The following is a 24943-nucleotide window of genomic DNA, read 5'->3' on the forward strand; positions in this document are numbered from 1 at the left end:
TTTGCCAAATTAAGCAGTATCAAGGCTAGATATGCCTAATGAAATTCACATTAAAATTGGGTTTCAAATTCCAAATCCGCTTTATGAAAGTTTATGGATGAATGTCAACGTCGTACTCAGCTGAGGGGGTACGCCAAAAAAAAAAGAAAAAAAGAAAATGCTTTTCCACGCCATTGACTTTTCCTTCCAATTTGCGACGCGGCTCATTTATCACTTTGGCAAAAGCCGCTACGCTTTGTCAAGTAATTACCTCTCACCACGCTCAGGTACCTAGATATCAGAAGCCAGAATTCGCGGGTACAAAAGCGATATAAAAATTCAACAAAGGCGCCTTCTTTGTTCATTCACAGCTCTGCAGCCTTTTCCTCTCTTTTCCCTCCTGGCAAGCGCAACACAATAAACTCGTACAGGCGAGCCCAAAAATTTGAACCGAATGAAGACATAAATCAACTTGGCTAAAATTATCATGCGACGTTCTTTTTATTCATTTTTATGAATTACCGGTGCGTACCAGTGGCTCCATTATAGAGCAGCAAGCTTGATATTTTTAAATGAATCGGTTCCGTTTCATTGCTGCCTGGAAAAAAGTACGCAGATAAGTGCGTGTCAGCATTTTGCAATCGACTGCGATCAACTGTATTTCAACTGTGAAAATTGCTTAACCTCTGGCACCCCTGTATAGCTGCTCTCCATTGCGGAGAGGAAGGAAAAATTTGTTTCGACCTGTCTGGCGCTTCCTTCTTTTCTTGCGCGCGCCAATATCGCTCCTAATTATTCTTCTTTGAGCCGGAGCTATATGAGGCTTTTTAAAAGCAGCAGCCGGCGTAATAGTTAATAATTCATGTAATATCCGCGCTCGCTCGCTTGCTCGCTCTGGCAAAGCCAAAAAGAAGCTCTTAAGAGCTCGGGTAGTTATATTCAATTAAAGCGGCTCGTGTTGACTCAAAGTAAACCGCAAGAGTAAGCGCCAGATATCTGCTCGGCCGGGGCTTCAGGCGCGCTCGGTCGGGGGTGCCGACAATCTTCAAAACTTTTTGCGCCGTGCGGCTACTACACAAACCGCACACGGTCCGAAGACGCCGACCCATAAAAGTAAACACAAATGTAAAAATGCAAGCCGGAGAATGAAGGGGCCGCAGTGCTCTTTGGTTTTTATGAAAGTATTCCATTAGCGGATGATGTTGCATATGTGTGTTGCTCTCGCTCTCCGACGGAAGGAGTCCGTCGACTGTAAAACTGCAATGCTCCGGCGTAATCCAGTCTCGGCTTTGAGCTCCGTTGGATTTTATGCCGGTCGAGACCACTATCCGCTCTTTTACTTGGAGCGCGCGGTGCTTCTGCAAGCCACGCACCGCTTGGCGAGAAAAACGGACGCAGCAACAATCAACAACAATGCGCAGACTCTTTTTTCAAATGATTCGATGGCTGCAGTTGGCCAATATCTATTACTTAACCGCTCAGATCGGCAATATAGTACACATTATGCGCGTTCTTTCTTTCAGCAAAGCTTTGGTGAGTTTAGATATGCATTCTTACAACTACAACGTTCAAAATTTTCTTGTATGTGGATACATTTCCATTAAATTTGTCATATTCTGATAGCCATAAATGCACAAACATATCATGAAAATATCTTGATATAATTCGGAACTCGTGAGGAAAAGAACTCTAGATGTTGATAAAAAAAATCAAAACAGTATTCATAGGAAGAAAATAGGCATACAAAACTAGCAAAATTACACAAAAACGATCAATGCTACAAGGAAATCTCTCGCAGCTCTGAACCGCAATCACAAACATTTTTTAACCCCCACATTTTAAACTTGCCACAAGAGCTGGTCATTTTTCAATTCAATGAAATTATCCTGAATAAATCTACTCCGTCAATATAAAAAATTGGTTTTTCATCAGAAACAATGGTTTCATAATGATAGGGTTTGAGTTTGATGGGAAAAAGTAAAAAGGGACGCTTCTGTTTGAATTGATATCAAATCGTCCGAGTATTTTGCACCACCGTAGAATGATAGTAATAATAATTCTACTTCCAATCAGGGAGACGTTAATAACTAGAATGTAATATTTGCGTTGCTCGCCGAACAGCGTTGATGCAACGTAGTGCTCTACTTGCATCTGTCAGCTTGAGGCTTTTCCGCCAATTAACGGAAAACTCTCATCAACTTAATGAGCTGGTTCTTGTTCTTTCCCGCCGCTATTTCCAACAGAAAGCTTGTTTTCATTTGAATTGGCGGAAAGTTATGATGACTATTCATCGCTAATTGCGAAAGTTTCTTCAGCCGTGAGCTTATTCGAAACCGAAAAGTGGGGTAATTTAAAACACACAAAGCCACGCGCGTTTCGCTCACTCCGAGTGCTACTGCATTTTTCATTTTAACATTCACATGAAGAAGTGCATCGGAATTCTCATTAATTCTACTTTTAAAATTTAAAAAGTATCTACGACGAACCGTTGAGTTAGTTTTGAAACGCTGTTCAACGCTCGTCGAGCCATTATTCAAGAGGGTGCATTCTTTTCCTGCTCGGCGCTCCAGCTTCAAGCTAATTTTCTTTTGATTTCCCCAGTCAGCTCTGCTGGAACGACACTCTTAAAATTTTACTCGTCGCCCCCATTTTAATATTGAAGGATGGCAAAAGAGCTATGAAAGTGGGCCACCATATAATGGGGTCGTTGAGCAGAAAAGCTGGCTAAACTTTCGTTCCTCTCTGTAATGTGTATATCCCCTCTCGCCAATTGTTTCTCCTGCAGACAGTATGAGGAAGAAAGAAATAAAGAAAGCGAGAGAGAGAGAACCAACGACGTACACACCATAATACGCTTGGATCAATTTCCCACCTACCCCATCCCTCTTCCTCGCGCCATATATATTTCACCTTTTATTGTTTCCTTATCTACACGTTAACGTGCGATGACATTTCTTTGGGCGGTCTGCCGGCGCACAATGCAATATCAAAAGACCCTTATTTACTGCTACTTTTATTGGAAACACACCACACGCAGACTACCCTCTCTGATATATGTGTTTATTCTCGTAGAGAATCTGGAAAGAAGATTGACTAAATTGTTTGCAGGAAGCTAATTACGCCACCATCGAGTACACAAAAAACAGTATTGGGATGAAATAAACATGCCCGATGTCTTGATTTCCTATTAATACTTTATAATCAATATAACGAATTAAAATTTCAGTTAAACGCAGAAAAAAATGCGAATTAGAAAATTAAAGTTAATTGTAATATTTTGATTTTGGGTGGGACAAATTGGTATGGGACAAATTTGTCCCGCTGGCTCAAAACTATAAACAATGCTGAATTGCTTAAAAGGCCGAAAAATAATAGTTTTAAAATGACTTGAAATCTTGAACAGTTTGCTTCCAGCTCTTCCAGCGCAATAATTTAGCTAAAGCATTACGATGACATCAAATTCGTCAAACTTTTATCAATGTAACAAGTATAAGGGATATTGATATAATATGTAGCTGGTATTATTTATCAACCAATGATTTTTTTCTTAATTTAATCATATTTAAACAACCGTTATTCCAATCTAATTTTCCATAGTAACAAAAATTTCAATTCTGCTGATGTTTTCTATATTTATGAACGAGAGAAATAAAAATGTGGAAATAGCACGTGTACTCGGAAATGTTATCAAAGGTTGTTTCGCGCGACATGGCGGCTGGTGAAGCGGGCGTCTCAGGCGCACAATTAAATTACACAACACACTCGAGCGCATGAATCACAATTGAATCGGTCGAGGGAATTCAGAAAAATCTGGTGTCACGAGCGCGAAGCTAGGCGGACATTCCACAAATGGCTCTCCGGTCGGTCTGGCGCGGATGCAATTTGAGCGTTTGCAAATAAATTTATTGCACTGGGGGGAGATAATGACCTCGGCAGCCATCACAATCGGCGCTGCCTGCATAAACTGTCGCGTGCATGTGCATTCCCAAGGAGCGGCGCGGCGTGGGCAATAACCGCGCGGCGGCGGCGAAATATTATTCGTGCCAGCTACTACGTGGATGTGTTGCCAGCAAAAAATTTAATATGCACGTGCCTGATGGTGCAGAGCGCATTTACTGCTCTCGTCCGTGATTCTCTGTCGCTCGCCCGCTCTTGCGCTGAAAAAGATCTCATTTCGAATGAGAAATGGGCAACTTGTTTCAAGCGTGAGTGCGCAGACACTAAAATATGTGCAATCGCGAGAAATGGCATCCTCGTCCTCCCCCTAGCCCCTTCCCAGTTGTCGATGCTCAGGAGCAGGATTACAGGGGAGATTTCAAAGCAATAATTTTTGCTAAGCAATTTAAATATAACAAAAAAATTTCAGCTTATATTAAAAACAGCTTCCTTAGTTTATTTGTTCAATTGAAAATTATGACAGCCTCGAGTGCATCTACCTTTATTTTCATCTACCAACAATATTTTATTACTTTGGAATTATGAAAGGTGCGAGAAAAATTTGACCAACATAAAAAATGAAAACAAATATCAGACTTATGTGTATTACTCATTACTTAACTTTATTTAGAATAATTTTATGAAAGATACAGAGGCGTGTTGAGATATTTTAATATTTCGTGGTATATAAAAATCGATTGATTTGGCTTATCAAATATTGTCAATTAGCCAAATTTTCTTTTCCTGTTTTAACTATTTTTTTTATTAATAGTTGTTTTTGTCAAGTTTCCGGAAATGTTTAAAATTGTCGCGTAAAAAACTTCAACCATACCACAAACTAAAAGCATCCTCATATAGTAGTTTCCTTTCCATTGGAAAATTTCAAAATTCGTGTCCTGTAAAATTATTGATTGACATTTGGGAACACTCTGATTGCAATCGTTTCATGATGGCTTCTACTGCAAATAAAAGACTGCGCAGTTATGTTCAACGGCTCATAAAACAGTTTCCGCCTGAGGCAGGTGAGCTAAAAGTTTGGCTGCTACTGCCGCGCTCGCATGGCACTTTTAGTTTTCAATCTCGACGCTGCGTGCCACATGAAAAAATCAATTAGCAGCAATAAAAAGTGGGCGAGCAAACTTTGAGTAGAGCACGAGAGGCGAAACAAAAACACGGCTTGGCGGGGGCGTGAAGTAAATTAAAGCTGGCAATAAAAACTTGTATCGCTTTCGCACAGGGCCGACCTTTCTTTCAAATCCCGCCAGAGCAGACCGAGTTGTGTGTGTGTGTGTGCTATGGCTGCCGCTGGCCCGGCACAAAGAAGCCAATAAAAAGATTGTGGATTTATTTTTGGCCAACACACATACACACAGCCGATGCCAAAAAGTTGCTCCGCGGAGGGAGTTTTTTATATTAAGGACGGAAAGTTTTTTTAATTAGATATATGTGGGAGCGCCCCGTGAGCTCAATATATATTTATTAAAGGCACGTCGTATTTATGAGACAACAAAGCATAATTCACATCGCAGCTGGATTCCATGCAGCAATCCTCGCCTACCTGCTGCTCTGACTTTCTGTCCCCTGGATATTGCGTTCCGCTGACAATTTATGACTAAAGTCACTCTGGGACGTTGCAGGCTTATTTTTAAACCAAAATATAGAGAGTGAACGTTTCCTACTATATATTAAAAAAACAATAAAAATCGAAAAATTCGAATTTTTGTTAGCGACGTAGGATTGCCGGGGAGGTCCCCGCGAGCGTTTTCGCGAATGGGGGCGCGGGCGTGACGCGCCCCGAAGGGGGTGAAAACCACCCCCGAAAAAACTTTCGTCTAACGATCGGGCCCGAATTCGGTGGGCGGCTCCGGGGCACGCTCCGAAAACCGCCGCGCGGGCGCGTTCGCCCCGCAAAAGTCCGCGGGGCCCCCGGGAGCCCCGCGAAGGAGGCAGACGCGCGGGGCGGGTCGGCGGATCGGCGCGAGATTCGCGGGGGCGCCGGAGGCGGCCGAGGCGAGCCGGACGAGCATAGGGACCCGGGGTCGCCGGGCGCGGGAAGGGGGCGCGGCGGGGCCCCGAAGTCGCCGCTCCCGGGGGCGGCCGCGGAACGGCAGCGCCGATCGGGCCGCGATTCGGCGGGCGGCACCGGCGGCGACCCGGGTGGCCGCCGCGCGGGCGCGTTCGCCCCGCAACAGTCCGCGGGGCGCCCGGGAGCCCCGCGAACGAGGGGCGCCCGCGGGGAGGGTCGTCGGATCGGCGCGAAATTCGCGGTGGTGGAAGAGACGGCCGAGGCGAGCAAGACGTGCATAGGGATCCGGGGTCGCCGGGCGCGGGAAAGGGGCGCGACGGGGCCCCGAAGTCGCCGCTCCCGGGGGTGGCCGCGGAACGGCCGCGCCGATCGGGCCGAAGTTCGCGCGGGCCGCGGCGCGCGGGTCGCGGAGTCGGGCGCCGTCGTCGCGGGAGCCCGGCGTCGTCCGAGGGGCGCTCGGAAGCCCCGCGAACGAGGGGCACCCGCGGGGCGATTCATGGGATCGGCGCGAGATTCGCGAAGGTGGTGGAGGCGGCCGAGGCGAGCACGGAGAACCGGAGTCGGAAATTGCGGGAAAGGGGCGCGGCGGGGCCCCGAAGTCGCCGCTCCCGGGGGTGGCTTCGGGAACGGCCGCGCCGATAGGGTTGCCATAACCCCAGAGTTTGCCAATAAGTTTTGTCTGGCACCCGAGTCGGGCGGCCGCATCCTCGTAGCCACCCCCAACTGGAGTCAGTTGCCCCCCTAGGGTTGCCACTCTCCCATCAGACGCCTAACACTTAAGTCTGTCACGCCTCCTAGGGTTGCCACATGTCATAGAGGTTGCCAAAACTCAATGTGGCCGCCAACCCTAGGGTTGCCACACGCCGTAGAGACTGCCTGAACTCAAGGCGGCCGACCACTATAGGGTTGCCACACGCTGTAGGGACTCCCAAAAATCAAGGCGGCCGCCCACCCTAGGGTTGCCACTCTCCCGTCAGACGCCTAACACTTAAGTCTTCCACGCCTCTTAGGGTTGCCAGACAACATCGGGACGACCAAAACTAAAGGCGGTCGCGTACTCTAGCGTTGCCAGACACCACAGGACCGGCCACAACTTAAGTTGGCCGCGCTTCATAGGGTTGCCACACGCTATAGTGATGGCCAAACTCAATGCGGCAAAGACTCCTAGGGTTGCCACACGCCATTGGGAAGGCCCAAACCCCAAGCAGCCGTGAACCCTAGGGTTGCCACACGCCGTAGAGACTGCCCGAACTCAAGGCGGCCGACCACTCTAGGGTTGCCAGACACCACACGGCCGGACCCAACTTAAGTCGGCCGCGCTCCCAAAGGTTGCCGCACGCCACGGGGACCACTCGAAGTCGAGGCGGCCGCGCACCCTAGGGTTGCCACCTGTCACGGGGACGCCCCGAACTCGAGGTGGCCTCGCTCCCTAGGGTTGCCGCACGTCACGGGGACGCCCGCAACTCGAGGCGGCCGTGCACCCCGGAGTTGCCGGGGGGCGAATCCTCGGTCGCGCGGAAAAAGTCGAGACGTATAGGGGGGGGGGGGTGAAATAACCATATTCTAGTTAAGTCTTGATGAACTAAATAATTTTATACACTTATGGATATTTTGTTATACATATTTTTGCGATATTTTGTAGACTTGTACCTTATATCAAAGAGCCTATATTTTCAAATTATACTCCTACCCGCAAAAACTTTCGTTGTTTGTACCGTTTGTGGAAAGGTAGTTTGTTGGGTCAAATTTTGCATCAAACAAAATTATAATTTGCTTACATAGATGGAAGTGTACGTAATAATATTTAGCACTTTCTCAGACTGGTCGGTAACTTTGCTGCTGGAATCTTGTGGGCTGCCTGCTTGGCCGGGCTTCCCGAAAATTACATTAGCGTGATGGAAGTGCCGGTCTGTGCTCCAAACTGAAAAAGCTCGACACGCCTGCAGGAGCGAGATAGAATGGAGGTACCGGGGAAAAGGCAGATCTCAAAATTGAATTGTTTAGACGCACAAGAAAGCTTTACTCTCCACGAAAATAAAAAAGATTTTAAAAGAAACAGTCAGAAACAGTCTCTAATTTGAATTTTAAAGAGAAGTGCCCATTAAAATGATTTGAGTTTGTTATATTAAAAAAGCTACATCAGCTCGCCATTAAAATCAGAAACCAAATTTGGAAGATGAAAATTTAAATTAGAAAATAGTTCGTTTTTACGGCCATTTTATCACAAGTTTCTGCACTTAATTCACACTTCCTGGCAAAATACCTGCTTGATTTTTGTCTTTTTGGTTTTGCTGTCACTTGAATGCAAATTAACTTGACATTATGCAAGTTGCTCTGGATACATACGAGCGTTGCAGCACGTGAATCTTGAATGACAGAAACGCAAGCTGATTAAAAATAAAGGGCTGGGATATGCATACATCCGCCGCAAAGCTGCGGCTGCTTTTTCGCGCTAATCGCCTGCACTGTACCGTGTTTGCGTACTCGGCTTGTGCAATAAATTGCACTTGAGCAGTGCGAACGGAATAATTTAAGCGAGCAGATGCCAGCCGAATTAGAATTGAGCTGCATTACGCCAAAGCCGCAAAAGGCCGCTTTTATTCAGCACAGACATTGCAGCGTCTATCTCTCGCTATTTACATTTCATCAGATGGCTTATATTAATGCACAACGACTCTGCGCGTGTGTGCGCACTCGGTAGCACGCAAAAACAGTTTGGTTAACTGTAACATTTTAATGAATGTATTTTTCTCTCTAGTTGGGTTTTATTTGAAAAACAAAATAACAAATACAATTTTTTCAATTTCCAAATATTAACTATGAACAAAATGAACGTTTGCAATATTTTTAACGGTTGAGCTTTTGAAAAAGCCCATACACGTCTCGTGAGTGTATTTAAGTGCGTTGCACGTATTTGAATTTCATCTCGTGTTTCAAAGAGCGCACTACCTCAGATTGCTCGCGTGGCTGTAGACGGCACTGTGGATTTAGCTATTTGCACTAAAGCCTTTGCTTGGTACGATGAATCAAGGCAAGCAGACCACGCACTCCGTTGGGCAAATTAATTACTCTACCTGCGCACGACAGCTTTCTCGATTCTAATGATATTTTTCGGCTGAAATAGCACGAGTTTAACTTTACCTGTATAGAAGTATTAAATATCGCTACAAACTATTCCCATTACTTATATTTTTACTTCTGTGAATAAATTTAGTTTTCCTGTGGATGAATTTCTGCCTCATTTCAATTATTTTATACTGTACTTTCGCCTGATCCAATCTAATTAATTTCATAAAATTGCAAACACCATTTTCAATTTAAAATACCACCCATTCACGTAACTAAATGTTTGCTTTATTCCGAATCAAATGGAAATGGGAGTCGGTTAAAATAACAGATCATTGAAAGAGGGAGTTTAAACTAGTCATAGATTTTAATTTGCCAATGCAAAAGGCTCATTCAGTTGCTCTGGTGGATGGAATAACATAGGTGGACTCATTTTGAAAGCATTCGCGATGCTTTCGTGCTTTGACTAATGACCTGCGTGCTACTTATCAGGTAAAATAATTCATTTAATAGCAGGCGCGCGCAGGTCGAAGAGGATGGTGATCGGCAGGAACGATAATATGCAACACCCACTCGAAAAGCAGCTCTGGCTCGCCGTCCAAGCCAGAAAACAACAATAAACGCTGATAATTAATTTTCGACAACTCGTGTTGATCTTTATGCTAACGGGAATAATGTGAAATTCGAGTTTTGTCAGTGGAGAGGCTTAATTAACTCTGGCGGGCTTTATGAAAAGGATTTCTCTGATAACAACCGCTCGAAATGGATTTTTTTATCGTCCGCCTGACCTTTCTCGCGCCTTATTAAAACCACAAATGAATTCCTCTATTATTTATTTTGCCGCTTTACGGCCAATTCTCCTTTCGGCTCTCCGCAATCATCCCTTTACGACTTTTGGCCGCACGAGCACGCGAGCCGCCTTTTCTATTTTCCCTGTTCTCCTCCAAGATTTTCATCTTTTCCGCGGAAGCTCGCGCGCGACTTTCTCGAGCGTGTTCTCATTGAAATGACTTAAGCTCGTTTTACTTTCCTATGTCTTGCGGCGTAAAAATTTGCTTGTCCGCCTCTTCCATGCGCATTTTTCTCTTTGGCGATGCCGGATTAATACGCCAAGTGGCCTCTGCTCTCGTGATTTGTTTGTGCCGAGGGACTTGTTCCGTTTTGCTTCCAGGGAAATGAATGCACAGTTTAATCTAAGAGGAAAGGCCGCAGCTCCCGTCCAACTGTCTGCCTGCCAGCCGGGACTTTGCAATCATTTATACGAAAGCTCAGCGAACACAAACTTTCGTCGTCTCACTGATTTCTGCGAACAGCAAAAATTGCTTGGTTCTAGGTCAGGAGTTACGTGATCTAAATCTAGAACAGATGTAGAGAATGATAATATTTTTAACGAACATTCAACGGGATTTTGATAGCTTTCAACTGTCTTGGTTTATTCTTTTGAAATTCTTTTATCATTCTTTGGCTATTAAATCACAAACTTTCAGTACGCATATAGATTAGGACATTTTCTCAATATTTTTTCAATTTTGAGAAAATAGATAACATTTAATTTGAAAATATCTCAAGATGATTTAACTATTTTCTCTGCAAGGTCTGCAAGTGATTTTTTAATCAAATTAACCAGCGAAAATATAAGATTGAGCCAACTTATACAAAAACTTATGGAAACTATATCCTTTCATTCCCATCCTCACATGCCGTTCTCTTGCTGCTCTCAAGCTCTTCCGTAGTGCAACTTGCAGGCCGAGTATGAATTTTGAGATCAGGTGGCAGTGTGTTTAAGAGGTTTGTGCAGTGCAGGTGGCGGAGTGCATGCACAAAAGCAAAGAGGCCGGCGAAGCTTGCGCAAAAAAAGAGAGGAAGTTTGTTTGGAAACAAGCCGCGTCGCTTGCCATAGCATACGTTACACCGCTCTAGCTGCTGCACAAGCAAGCAAGGTACATAAGGCCTCCAGCAGAGGTAACGAAGATAAACGAGCTACCAGGGGTGCCATTATTGGCGTTTTATTTCGGCCTGAAACACCCTCAGCGCTGCCACCCGCCCACTAACCACCGCACCACCTCCTTCTAATGCAGGTGCCGCAAAGTCGGCTGCACCGCAGCACCGAAGGTAAAATCCCGCAACAGTCACAGTATGCACGACACTCGCTCACCCGCGATACACAGCTCTCAAGAGCATATTTCATTGCAATTTTCCGTACGAAACAATTCATTCTAGGTATTTATGCAACAGCCACATAGGTACGTAACGTAGTGGTATCTGTGCAAGAAAATAGTACACTAGGAACTCTGCTAAAATTCTCATCAAAAGTCCATGTGAGATATAATATAATCATTCCGAATTTATCCGGCGCAAGGGAATTTTTGGAATGAAATGCCTGACCAACTGCATTATTATAATCTGTAGGTAATATTGAGGAATAGAAAATTAGTAACGTATTCAGCTAGAATTTGTATTGCCTTAAATATTTTCACGTGCTTTTATTTTTACTCTTTATTTTTCACATAGTTTTTGTTTTTAATCTTCTAGGCATGATACATCAGAAGCACAAAAATTTCCTAAGGCTCTGAGCACTAATTTCTTTTGCAGATTATTTTTTTATATTTTTACTTAATTTTATTCTGGCGAGAAATTGCCGTTTACCTGCTCGTATAGTTGCCCGTTCTTACTATGAATTTATTTTATCGACTTTAGCAAGAATAAAGTAAGTTTCATGTGTTTTTTTACGCTCTAAAAAAGGGAGGTCGATTAACTATCGTTCCTTCTCTTTTGGGCATGTTAAACTATCATTTTTTTTATATTACCCACGCCCTTCGTTTCAAAACTGATTTGATTCCAAAACAAGTAAAATTATGAGTTTGTTTAGAGGGGCATATGAAAGAGCCAAAAAGCAGCGAGGAGATGGGTATCGCGCGATTAATAAATCTCTGCCACGCGTTTTATCGCGGCGAATCGACCCTCTACATAGTACGGGGCAGAATATGAATGTGTTGGTACTATAATTTGAGTCCATGAATAATATTAATAACTGCTAGGCAGCAGGAAAAATGCAAGTGAGTGAATGAAATAGTGGCTGGCGGCCGCCCCCGCCTGCTCCCCGTCAAATATACGAGCCTTAAGGTGTTTCAGACGCATCGATCTGCATACACATGCAGCGGCCATTACTCATTCCACTCGATCGTCTCACCTTGCTGGAGCACGTCCGATCCGCGTGCATCGCTGTTTTTTAATAATTCACCCCGCGATTGAATTATGATTACGTATTGTACCGCCGGCAATACATTACATCACGCCAGCACAGATATATCCGCAATGCATAATGCATGAGCAATTGATTTGCACCAGCATAAAAGGCTCCACCCGATCACCCCCTTTCTGCTGCTTACCGTCGGATAAAGGCTACGCTGCAAAATTTCCAATTGCGATAATATTGAATCTCCGCGGAGAACGCCGTTAAATTGATTGTTCCCACTTTGCAGCGAGGGAAAAGCTGGTTCATGCTTTTCCTTCTTAATCTCTTGCAGAAGCAAATCTGTTTGGAATTCTAATGCGTGTGAATTTGAATACGGTTTCAAATTGACCTACAAACTCCTGTAAATACTCCAAATGATCAATAACCGAAGAATTAGATTTTCTTTGAATTATTGTTGGAAGTTTAATATAATTTTGTTATTCATGCCAGTTGGTGCAAAATGTATTGCTTGTCTAGCTTGTGATCAATAGACGTATTTTTGGTAACGATTTTACGCTATACTTATTCTGGTAGCTCCCCTAAATCCTCCGCATTTTGCCACCCTCGGCGTATTGACGGAATTTACGCCAGCGCGGCTGCCAATGCCAAGTTTCTTTTGAATGGCACTTTTGAGATGCACTGGGTGTCTCGAAAGAGTCGATAGATGCGCTCGCTCCTCTTATTTCTCCGCCCTGAGTAATCCCGAGATTATTTTTTGCTCAAGTCTTTTCATATTGAAATAGCAGCTTGCCGACTTGGACTCGCTGGGGGCTCGGCTTCAAAAGGAGGCTAATGCAAATCACTCGGTGTGGCGCAAAAGAACTCGCCTGCCGCGCTCGTATGGATACATATGGATGGATGACTAATATGAACTGGAAAATTCATGACGCGACACGAGAGGCACATGTCTGCAGCCCCCTGTATGTACGTACATAGACGGGCGGCGAGGGCATATAAAATGTGTGTCAAACATGTCTCTGTGCTGCTCCTTTTGATGAAGAGGCCTCCGCCGGCAGTGCTCATTTCACTGATGTGACACACACGACGAGGGACAAGATCAATCTGTGCAGAGTGAACAGGCTTCCCAATTTTATTTTTGCAAAAGCGCAGTGGATGCTCCCTAGAAGTGGGTTAAACAATACAAGGCTCGCTCGCTGTGCGCACATTTCATCACCCCGGTTGATCTATTCAACAGCTAGTGGTTTTGCTCGATTGACAGGAATGTCTTTGCATTTGAGGAGAGGGATTAGCCGTATGTGTTGTGAAAGCAAATTGCGGAACGAAATGTCAAGAGTAAGTCAAGCAGTGATCAGGATACGTCACTCCTACTGTAGCCGTGGAAAATTCAAATTGCAAAATTTTTTCTATGAAGCGTCTATAAGTCGTTTTCTCTATAGCTGCTCCAGCTTGAACAGTTCTGGCTTCTACCCGTAGCCCTGGCTCATGAGCGACCAGCTCTTTTTGCCCTTCAATTAGAGTGGCATAAAGAGATAGGTTAATAAAATAACATAGAGCCAGCAAAGGGAATTTTAGGTTTACGTCCCCGGTGCCCCAATCCATTTTCTAAATGTGATCATTAAAATCCAAAATAAATTAGTGGCAGTTTAGTATCGTGAAAAAGAAGCCTTTTGTCTGGCTTAAAAGTCCTTGGTTCTTACAAAATAATTTATCAAGTAATCGAGCATGTTTCGCTGAAAAACGTGTAGTGTGCAAGCAGCGTTACAAAATAAATGTTTCCCTATAGACATTCCCTTCCATCATTTCAACAAATTAAAAGCGATGCTGGTGCTCTCAGAAAATCCAATATGATAGTTTCCTAAATTATCATGCGAAAATTATTCATATATTAGCAAACAGGGTTTTTTGGGTGAATTTTAAAGTGTTTCAAGGCCGTATTTGACGTAATGTTAAGTAGTATATTTGAATTGAGTTAACTTCGGTCTTCCGCTGGCCTTGTTGACATTTCTAATCTCTTAATTTGATGAGTTAATGTTACACTTATGTGATAGGCGATGAAAATATTTTTCAAGAGAATATAAATAGGGAAATTATATTAAAATTAACTTTTTGTCTGAATTGTTTATACTATGAATAATGCTTCAACTTCTTAAATGTAAGAAGAAAATTGAAGAAGCAATAATCTCAAGTAACCATCATGATCATTACTTCTTTCCAAATGTTGTTCCTACATAATTGTCTCATTACTTTATGGATATGTGCTGATTTGGGGCAGAGTAGCCCTGTCAGCCCACAGTAAACTTAATTTTGAAACTAAATGCACACAGATTTTAAAGTAATGGCTATCAGTGTCACCACGACACACCACCATAGAAAAATTTTATATATAATTTCGTGAGTGCGGCTGAATTCCCGATCTTGCGAATACAAGAATCCTTCAATTCTCTTTCAAGAAAACACACCGACACAATTGTGATATTCACCTAGTTTTCTCGAATCGCAATGTGAGCGGAGAGCAGTGTAATGACATGGCAAAAGCTTCGGCGTGCTGTGTGAGAGCGTTGTGTTATATTAGAAGCGGCTGCAGCACACGCAGCGTATCCATGTGACACACACAGTACACAACCTTGATTACAACTCGGTGGTGGCAGCCCCGAGTTTGCGAGAACGCTGTCCCAACAATGTGTGTACTTTGCCACCTCCTTCTATTCATAAGCGACACGCAGGGACGCAGAGAGGGAGCGAATTATCGCACCAGCACCTAGACACCAGGCTAAAAGTCAGGTTCCTTACCACAAACTCAGAAGAACATGGTAACTTGTTGTTAACAAATGAAGATCTAGCACTAAAATCGAGAAGTCAGTTGCGTAAAAACAACTAACGAACGCAGAATATGTCGCAGGCGTGCCCTTCTTGGGTGCTGCTACCCTTCCAAAATCTCAAAAAAGAAGAGCAGAGAGCTGGAGCTTAGACTAAATTCGCTTTCTTAAGTCTTGCAGTGTAAATTGTACACAGCAGGCCGTCGGAAAAATTTACGAGAGCAAAGAGAGCAAGAAAAAGTTTTTAATTGTGCTGCTTTATGGGCCAGTTAATGCTATTATTTAAATACGCGCGTCATCGTCGGCACTGCGCAGACTTTAAAAAACAAAGCAACTCTCATTAACGGCAAATGTGAGCAACACGAAATGATGTGCACATTACATGGCGAAAAAGGGAGGAAAGAGTGTTAACGCCGCTGCAGCCGCTCGCGCCTTCCTCCTCCGCCTGGATAATTGTCTCAATTTCCTGCAGACGCTGTTCCTAGCTAGACGATCCATCGTGCAGATTGTCTCGCAACCCCGCCGCGATTGGATTGGTTTGCAAAATGACAGTCTCAAAGCTAACGAATGCCAAATGCGTCGAAGGCAGAGATTCCTTAAAAATGTCATCCTCTGAATCTCTTCTTTTAGATTCTCTTCTTTGGGATTTTCTGTTTATGGAATAATAAAAATCCGACACCCTCTAAGGAGTCTTTCAAAAGTTAAAATCATCAAAGTGAAATCTGCTAGCAATTAAATATGTTTTTTCCATTTGAAACCAATTACCTTTGATATGAAAGAATTATAAACGTTCCTCTTTTGTCCACATATTAAAACGAAGAACTTAAATAACATTTTCATGATTAAACTATTAAACACTACGTTTTTGTTCTGAAATTCTTGAAAACTAAACTAGTTGAAAGCCGTATAATGCATAATTCTATATACTACATTTATATGAGCGTAATATTTAGTTTTAGAGAAATTAGAGCTTACTCTCACGGTTGAATAAGATAAAAAACTGTTATTACTTGGATGATGTTTCAAAGAAATATATCTTAACTGCTAATTAAATTAATTTTTTGTTAAAACTGTCACAAACACTGTTAGTGGTCTAAATTTCCTTATTTGTGTTAAAAAGAGCGCTTCGTGTTGCTAATGTAATTGGCACTATATTGGCTCAGACAAAACTTCCTCCCTGATAAAACTAAATAAAGCAATTGACTTCTCAGGCAAGAGTATAATTCGCTTCAACTGAATTTCCAGTGATCCTCAAAACTCGTGCGGGCGTGCGTGGGAGATTAATTTTTGCAGATGGCAGGAGATGATTTTTTGCGCCATCGACAAAGAATTCAAGATGAGCGCTTGCTCTCTACCTCTTGGTGCGTGCATTTTAATTAAAATAAGCGACGGCCCAGTCTGCGCATAGAGGAGGCAGGATAATGAAAAATTCGAGTCGCGCTTTGCAGGAGAGCACAAGCAAAAGAAGACGTGTTTTGTTACGAGCCCCTGCGGAACTCTAACTTATGCAAAGCGCTGGGCGCCTGCCTGCCCGATTACCAACCTGCGCCTCTTTTTCGCCTTCGGCCTGCTCCTGGCTAAATTCCATGGGTATTGAAGCAAAACAAGTTAGCTTGTTGAACTGAAAATTAAAAAAGCCAGCTTTTAATTATAGCCACTGCGGGATGCAGCAATTATGAGATATTCTTTAGTAAAATATTAAAGAAATTCAGAAACAAAAACCATTTAACTTATTCCGATGCTCACTTTATTTATTATTCCTTGCTTTTTTGATCCCTAAAATGCTACAAAAATGTATTTTGCCAATTCAACTATATTCCTAATATATATACCCGAATAAAAAGCAAATAAATCAAAATTATTTTCCACACCTGAAGTTTATTCTCATTTGCTAACAAGAAAGACAAAACAAATTAAAATCCATTTGTTCTTAGTATATACCACAGACACTGTATTTGTTAACATATCAGTAGCCCAATGTAGAATCAGTGAAAATGAAAAACAAAATGAAAGTATTTTCCTCTTGAAGCCACAGCAGAAAAGTATTGATCTGTGCCCGGAGTTGTTTTGATGCTGCCGGAAAAGGGTGAGATAAATTTGAATTCAGCTACGTCAAATTTGATTTATACATTATTGCAAGTTATAAAGTTGGCCAGCTGTAGGGAAGGACCGCCAGCTGCCAGAGCGGCGAGTGTCGCACTGCATTAGTTCCGCTGGGGCTGATGTGTCTGCTGTCATATCATGCGGTACACCTGCGATTCAGCCCACGCTAATGGAGGCAACCGATTTTTGCGCTGCCTTCTCAACTCGATCCACTATGAAAGCAACGACTTTTTGCGAAAATAACAGCCAGCATGAAAGCTCGTTTCATTGCCTTGGGCTACTTTTCAAATATCATTTTTAATTGATTCCATGAAGTAAAAATTTATTTCAACACAAAGCTTAAATTTTACCGCTGAGGGGTGATTTAACATTGACAAAAAACACCCTCGCAAAAAAAATGCTAAATTAGCAAAATTGATGAAACTGGCAATTTAATTTTTGAACCTAAATATAAATGTGAAACAGGAGTTACTAATCTAATCAGAACTCATACGAATGCAGCTTTTGGATATTATTAATATTTAAAACCCCGAATTTTATTTTCGATAGTGCACATTGCCAATTAAAAATTTCAGTCAGCACGCCTACTTTAATTACTATTTCCCGGCAGGCGGAGCAAAAATTCGATAACTCGTCCCGAGTGGCAACCGCGCCCGGAATACAAATTACCGTCAAATCTCTCACTCAGACAGCGGCCAACAGGCATATAAATTGTTTTTATCTGAGTGAGAGGCAACGAGGGGGATATAGGCGTGTCTGCCGGTCCCCCATTTTTGTTTTGCTTTTTAATTGTTGCTTGCTACAAAACACTTTGAATGACTGCTGGCAATTATTTCAGCTCACATTATTGCGGGAAAACGGGCACACGGGCTCCGGTTTTCCCTGAACATGTTTATCAACTAAACTTAAGTTTTGATTTCAATTTTGCCAAAAAAAGTTTTACATGTTAGTGCAAGAGAAAAAGATTGATAAATGAAACCGAGGAGTTTTGAGCGGAAAAAGCGGCGTACTCGTTTTTCTCGGTCTAACTGTCCGAGTCTACGTGTGAGGGATACATATGGGGCTTGCACCCTTTCTGCTCTTTTTTTCTCTCTCTCCGCCCTTTTTCACTGCTTGCGCGTTACGTTTTTACGTGTTGCGAATCCGGCCGCTGCTCAATGGCGCAATGAAATGCGAGTATATCATTAACTGTGGTCAACCACCAAATCTCCCTGTTCGGCCGCCCGCTGCCTCGAAATATCGCCCTTCAATTGCGACTTTTACAACTACCCTGGGAGAAGTCAAAATGGACAACTTTGTAATTGATTTTTCGTCCCTCCGTTTCGTTTTAACAGCACATATAGGGTCGCCAGGATTTTTGTATTCAATTTGTACACTGAATTTAGAAATTCCAAAACTTCAGGCCGTCTGAAGTGCATTATTACGCCATTTTCAATTAAAAATTATTGTTTGATCTGGCAGGAGGTAATTCTGTTTGTTCAAACATAATTGTATCGCATTTTCAACAATTTATTCAACTTTTAACACAGCATGTAGACAAACATACACTTCAGGGATTCTTTAAATTAAACAAACGCTTTTATTGTGAATTTCATGTGGCTCAGCATCAAAATTAAACCCATTTTGATTTAGCAAAAATACCTCTGTTCCTGGTAATAAAATGATTTTTTTTATCTCTAAACCTACTTTAATTTTTTTGCTAAATAAGTTCGTGTTTTTCTTAGAAACCATAAATGAAAGCATTATTTTTTATTCCCAAAAGCGGACGAGTTTATTTTTATTCACTGGCCTTTGGGGCCGCAAGTAAATCCAGGGCGAAATCCTCCTCTCCGAGCTTTAACATCACGCATTGACGTATTGAAAGAGCGGCTTTTGGCCTGGCCGATCATTCAAATTGAGAAGTAGCCCCTCTTTGCGAATAAAAAGAGGCTTCTCGCGCGGGGATAAATCCTGATCAGGAGCCTTTGATATAAAATAATAGCGAGAGCGTCCCTCGGCTACCTTTTTAAGTCACGCAAATAAATCTACATTAACGACGCAAAGAGGGGGAAATAAATCGCTGGGAAAACAGGTACTGTTTTATCCGAAAAAATCCCTCTCTTTGGTCCCCCTCCACACTCCAACGTGCCAGTGCAGGGCGGAGGGCTAAATTTGATTGTGTCTGATTTGACTGTTCGTCAGGTATTAAAATATTCAAGATGGGCTGCCGATGGCGTGGGGAGGCGCCGGCTGCTCTGTCTTCTTATTATTTGATCAGCGAGTGGCAGGCACATGCAAATGCCCTTTTTTCCGGCCTGCTTCCGTCACATTTACACGCGTTCCGATCAGACGTTTCTCACCTGGCCCACATTTTGGCTGATATTGCACCGCATAAATTTGAATAATGCTGACGCCAAGATACGGTTATTGGCCACCTCTTCCAAATTGATTTCTCCTCGCAATGAAAGTTTTATCTCCTATTTTTATATTAAAGGTTCGATTCGAAATTGGTTTAGTGCTTTTCTGTTTGCCACGTTAATGTTGTGTCAAAATGTTTGAACAAAATAAAAGGATAGTAGCCAAAAAATAAAAATAAAATTAAGAATTTTTAAAACACACGAACACTTTTCAAAACGGTCAATATTTGAATGGAGCAGAGTATGTATTTTTTACAAATAACTCTCACCTTTTTAAAAAAATTCTTTGATCTAATAATTGTTAATTACTATTAATGATTTACCAAGCTAAAGAGAAAAATATTAAATTGCAAGTTGTTGTATAAAATGAAAAATCGATCGCGCAGAGGAAGGCGGTGTTTTGGCTTTAAACAATAACTACAAAAAGTGAATTATTTTTAGCAGCAGCTCGGCAGGAAATTAGTTTGGAAGTCACTTGGCAGCCAGCAAGCGCGCGAGTTTGTTTTTATTGTTGCGCCGCCGCCTCGCACCCGCCGCCTGCAATTCTCAACGCGTGTGTGTTTGTGCGAGAGAGTGTACAAGTGGCACACTGCATATTATTTAAAAGTTTGAGTGTGTCGGGCGCGAGGGAAGAACAGGAAAAAACGCAATCCAAAGTTTTTGGAGTGAATTTTCACTTGTTACTAGCTGCGCTGATGATGTCAGCCAAACACGCACGCTCGAAACTTTATATATTCTCTGTCTCACTCCTTTTGTTTATTGATTTGTGTGCACTTCTCAAATGACTCCTACGTTGGCGGCTTTCTCATTACTTTTATCTCTCTGTGTTGCAGGCACCGACCTGAATGTCTTCCCTTTCGTGCAATACGTGTCACGTGAGTATCAATTTCTTTCTATCTTACGATCAAGCAACCTGCCACTCCGAAGAAGCGGTAAAGCGACCCCAGAATCATTGAATACGTAATTTATTTCTATACACCCCTTTTACTAGAGGCAGTTTGCCCATTTAAAGTAAGATAACAGTTGAAGTAAATTTGGTAAAATAAATGAATTTTTATTCGATGAAATGTTGGTTTTTAAAACTAAAAAATTTGACACAAAAAATCTGTGCAATGAAACAGCCAAATCTTGATTATTTAAAATAAGTTGCCCTATTACATTTCACAAAGTAGCTTTTGGCAAAATCATATCGCAGGCACCTGAAATATTTTAATTTTTTTTTGCTTTAATATAAAGTATCAACGGAAATAAGTATAGATGGTTTGACATATTGCAACTTCAGTTAGAAACAAACTTTAAAATTTTTCACTCAATTATTCATCTGAACTGTAAGAATACGTAAGCGGTTCAGGTCGAATCAAAGTGTTTGAGGTTTCACGAAATATTCCACAACCAAATAACCTCTTCTTAAAACAAGAAGTCCATTAAGTCAAGCTAAAACGTAATGCAGCAACCCAAATACTTCCCGACAAAATGACAGGGCGCAAGTTAATAGCAAAGGAGAGTCACGAATAATCGTCTGGCAAGCTGGACGCAATGGGGAGAGCTGGCGCGGGCCATTTGGCTTTAATTACAAGTTAATCGCCCGGGTGATTAATAACCGGCTTCATTTTTATAATGCGACCGTGCACGGGCATTTTAACATTAAACACGGCATGTCGGTGCACCGGGCGCTGTACAATAAATCTGGCTTGCTCTGCCAACACACACACACACACACACACACATACACACATTTAGCCCCTGCAAACACGGATTCAACTTGTCGTTGGTGTGTGTTTATGCATGTGACGGTCATTACGGAACACTTTGTGCTGTGGTACGCGAAAAATGATGGTAACTTTTATTTGTTTTCCGGAGTTCCTTGGAAACGTGGAGCTAATTGAAATAACGACCGTCGTTTTTTATCTTCTATCCGCTGTCACCTCACAAACTGTTATCTGATTTCACGTCTTTGTTTTGCGTAATCATGAACAATTATGTCCCATTATTTTGATAGCTACAAGGCCTCATTTCTTTAACTCTTTACAGTTTTTTGTTCGAACACGCTGTTTATATTAAATTCTCTACTTGCATTCAGTTGTTTTTTTTTATCAAGAGCTACGCATAAGACCCTTAATTTGAAGCATTCAAATTTAACAAGGACAAATTGGGATTTAACAAGATCTCGACCTTTTTTGTCTCTGCGGGGAAGAAGGCACTCCTTGTTCCACGCCGTACACACACAAACACACGTGCATCAAAATTTAATCAAAGCCAGCGGTAATTGCGCACACACCGCACAAAATAAAGAGAAAGGCGAGCGGGGGTCAGCCAGCGGCGAGCGAGCCTTTTTATGATCCATTCTCCTGCGCTGAGGCTGCTTTGTGCAGTGTGGCCTGGAGCTGTGGCTCGGTCCTGGCCGGCCGGCCGCTCGACCGGCGCACAAGGGCCATTCACATGCATTCATGCAATTCCGCCGGCATTGTTGCTAAAACAAGCAACGGTAATTGCAGCGGATGCCCTTCTTTTGTGCCAAAGCAGCTTGTCGCCAGTCGCCGGGCTGCAACCCCTTTGCTTCCCGCCTGGTCCGTCCACCCGACGGTCGCATGTGTTGCCTTTCGGACTGAATTATTTCATTAAGTGGAGACGGCTAACTTTTCAAACTTTCGACCTTGCTTATTTCACACTATCTTTGTTGCTTTGCTTAACTCGTCTAGTTCCTTCCATTTGGCGGTTCTTAACATACAAGTCAGAGGTCCAGAAAAACTCTGTTAAATGAATTGTTTCTCATTGTTTTTTTTTCTGACCTATAAGGCGTCAATTTTTGTTTTGAGCTTAAAATTAAAAAACATTTAAAATTAAAAAACGATGCGAGCTCAGAAAAGAATATTTTTCGCATTGAAACCCTTGTTCATTCTCTCCACTGAAAAAGAGAAAAATATTGAATCAGACGTATTCGAAAACGGGAAACGAATTAATGCGAATCGCGTTATTTCCCCTTTTGTTTCGCACATGTGTTCCACCAAACCTGGCCCATTGTTTTTCACCATGATATATTTCGCTACCTTTGTGTCGTTTGTTCGCTTTTGCGTCATTGGTTAGCAATGAAACGAAAATTAACGGTACGGTGTGTTCTGCGTTGCTCTGGTTAAAGATATTATTGACTTTCCATTTGAATGGAATTCGATCTCCTTGATAAAATTTCCTCCGAAACCAACCGCTTGCTTCGAATCATGCGAAAATACAATCCGCGAACGCTAATTGAATTTGCTTTCCCTTCTGCTGATTAGTTCGAGATTATTGGCCGACGATAAGACTTCCCCTCTGGGAATATTATTATAGAAGCTCATCAGCCGACGCGGCAAGTAAAGGCAAATGAATGAAAGCAGGAGAGTCTCGGTGGCAAAAATAAACGCCAACAAAAATATCTTTTCCACCTAGAAGGCGTCAAGACGAAACCGAGTTTTTCACCCTCGACTTGAATTACAGGCGTTTAATCCAACGTTGGCGTCGCATTCAAAACTCTTTTTCACCCTCTTTCGCCCACCGCGATATAGAAATAATCGATCTGCCGAACCTGTTGTGCGCGAGGCAAAAATACGCCAATGGGTGCTAGGTCAGCGGCTCGCTTTGTCCACACCGTCACGTCTCCCGCCGACACAAAAAGAACCCTGCTGACCTCGTCGCCGACCCCTCTTGCTTTGTACGATTCAACAACGACTTTTGTATCAACATTCGCTCAAAAGCGTTTCTTCGATACGCGGCCAGTGCTTTAGCAGAAATCGACACACTTGCGAGGCTGGTTTATAGAGGTTAAAAATTTATGGCGAAACCTAATACAGCATATTCATGTCTGATAAATCATCGAAAAACAAATTTCATTGAATTTAGACATGCTCATTTATGATATCCAGCTCAAAAAGTATAGTGATGCATATATAATGCTTAAAACCGTTTAAAGGTTTAAAATATTTATTTCTATTTTTGAAGTTGTTCACAAATCAAAGGTTGCATAATTGCTCTGCTGTTGCAAGGTTATCTTAATATTTCCCTTAAACCACATAAAAAGCATTCTGGAGGAATTTAATTTAACGATTAATTATTTTAAATGACTATTCAAATATATTAACGTAAAGAATGAATAGCTTATCAAGTAATATTATTGTTGACAAAATTTATCTCACGTTCTCGCACAGGAAAACACCTGAAATCATTTTCCTTTTAGATGCTTATACTTTTTCTTCCTATAAGCCATTTAAACAAATAATTGTTTTGCTACGCACAACATCTGTTTTTTAACATTTTAGTAAATTTCATGAATGTTGGTCAGCCACAAGAAGCGCTCGTTGTTATGCAAATTGAATGAGTGACAAAAAATGCGGGCCACAGCGGACACGCGCATTTCTTTGCGTTATTCGCTTTTTCGCTGTTATGATTCCATCGTGTGCTCGCGCAGCCAACCATGCGAAATAATTACGCAAATTGCTTTAACGCATCGCCGAGTTGGCGTTGTTTGCGTATGTGTATGCGGCGAAGGCGGCGGCGGCGGCGAATAACAAAAAGCGTGTTTATTTAATTGCAGGCGGCATTCGTGCACATCAAAGAAGCAGCCATTTGCGAAATTGCTCTCTTCGCGCCCGGCAACTCGATAAAAAGCGATTTAGGCGTAAAAGCCATTCCTCACGTTCACTGGCTCGTTCTCGAAAAGCTTGACTAATAAATTTGTGACTGCATCTCATGGCTCAAAACGGTTTAAAATATGTACCATATCTTTATTTAAGTTAGGCTAATTATACATAATGACTAAACCATTCCAAAACCATGGCATTTTTGGCCAAGAACACAAAATGGATTCGAGTAGAATCAGCCTTAAAAAATTCAAGATAAAATTTTCTCATCGTGAATTGTTGATTGCAAATCTCTACTTTAAACTCTTCGGCCTGATCTGCCCCAACGAGCACCGGCAGACCGCCGCTACCCAAGAAATACTGATTCATGTATAAAATTGGCTTTTATTCTGAGACAAAAACATAATATCTTCATAGCAAACTTTGAGCGAACAAACAGTAAAAGTTGTTTGAACGACCAACAATGAAATCTAATTCAAGAGTGAGCTGCTCTTGCGTCAAATCGATAATGAAAAGTCCCAGAGGAAAAAGATGCAGATCGCAGGAGCCACTTAACATCTGCTCTCATCCTGGGTAAGGAAGCAACCGCGCGCCGTGAATAAATATGCAAACTATAGAACACAACACGTTACAGCTTATTTCCAGTCTCTAGATATTGCAGCATTTTTATAGGTCGCGCACTTAATGCACTTCTTGTATAATGGAGAAGCGAGGCAGCGGCGGCAAAAAGGATGAAGACATGATTGCTTGCTTGCACAGCAGCCCTGCCTTGTACACACACACACACACACACACACACACACACACACACACAC

General features: G+C 42.4%; 1 protein-coding gene across 6 annotated transcripts in view; it reads left to right on the top strand.

Annotated features, from left to right (window-relative positions):
• The window catches only part of LOC135944818 (tyrosine-protein phosphatase Lar-like), a 139748-nt gene that overhangs the window by 39704 nt on the left and 75101 nt on the right, over nucleotides 1-24943 (top strand). For all 6 annotated transcript variants that reach the window (XM_065492053.1, XM_065492054.1, XM_065492056.1 and 3 more), the window contains exon 2: nucleotides 20352-20393. In XM_065492053.1, the coding sequence (XP_065348125.1) occupies nucleotides 20352-20393 (42 nt within the window). The remainder of the gene's footprint in view (nucleotides 1-20351; nucleotides 20394-24943) is intronic.

Source organism: Cloeon dipterum, chromosome 4 (genome assembly GCF_949628265.1).
Source record: "Cloeon dipterum chromosome 4, ieCloDipt1.1, whole genome shotgun sequence".
In the NCBI taxonomy this organism is placed as follows: Eukaryota; Metazoa; Arthropoda; class Insecta; order Ephemeroptera; family Baetidae; genus Cloeon; species Cloeon dipterum.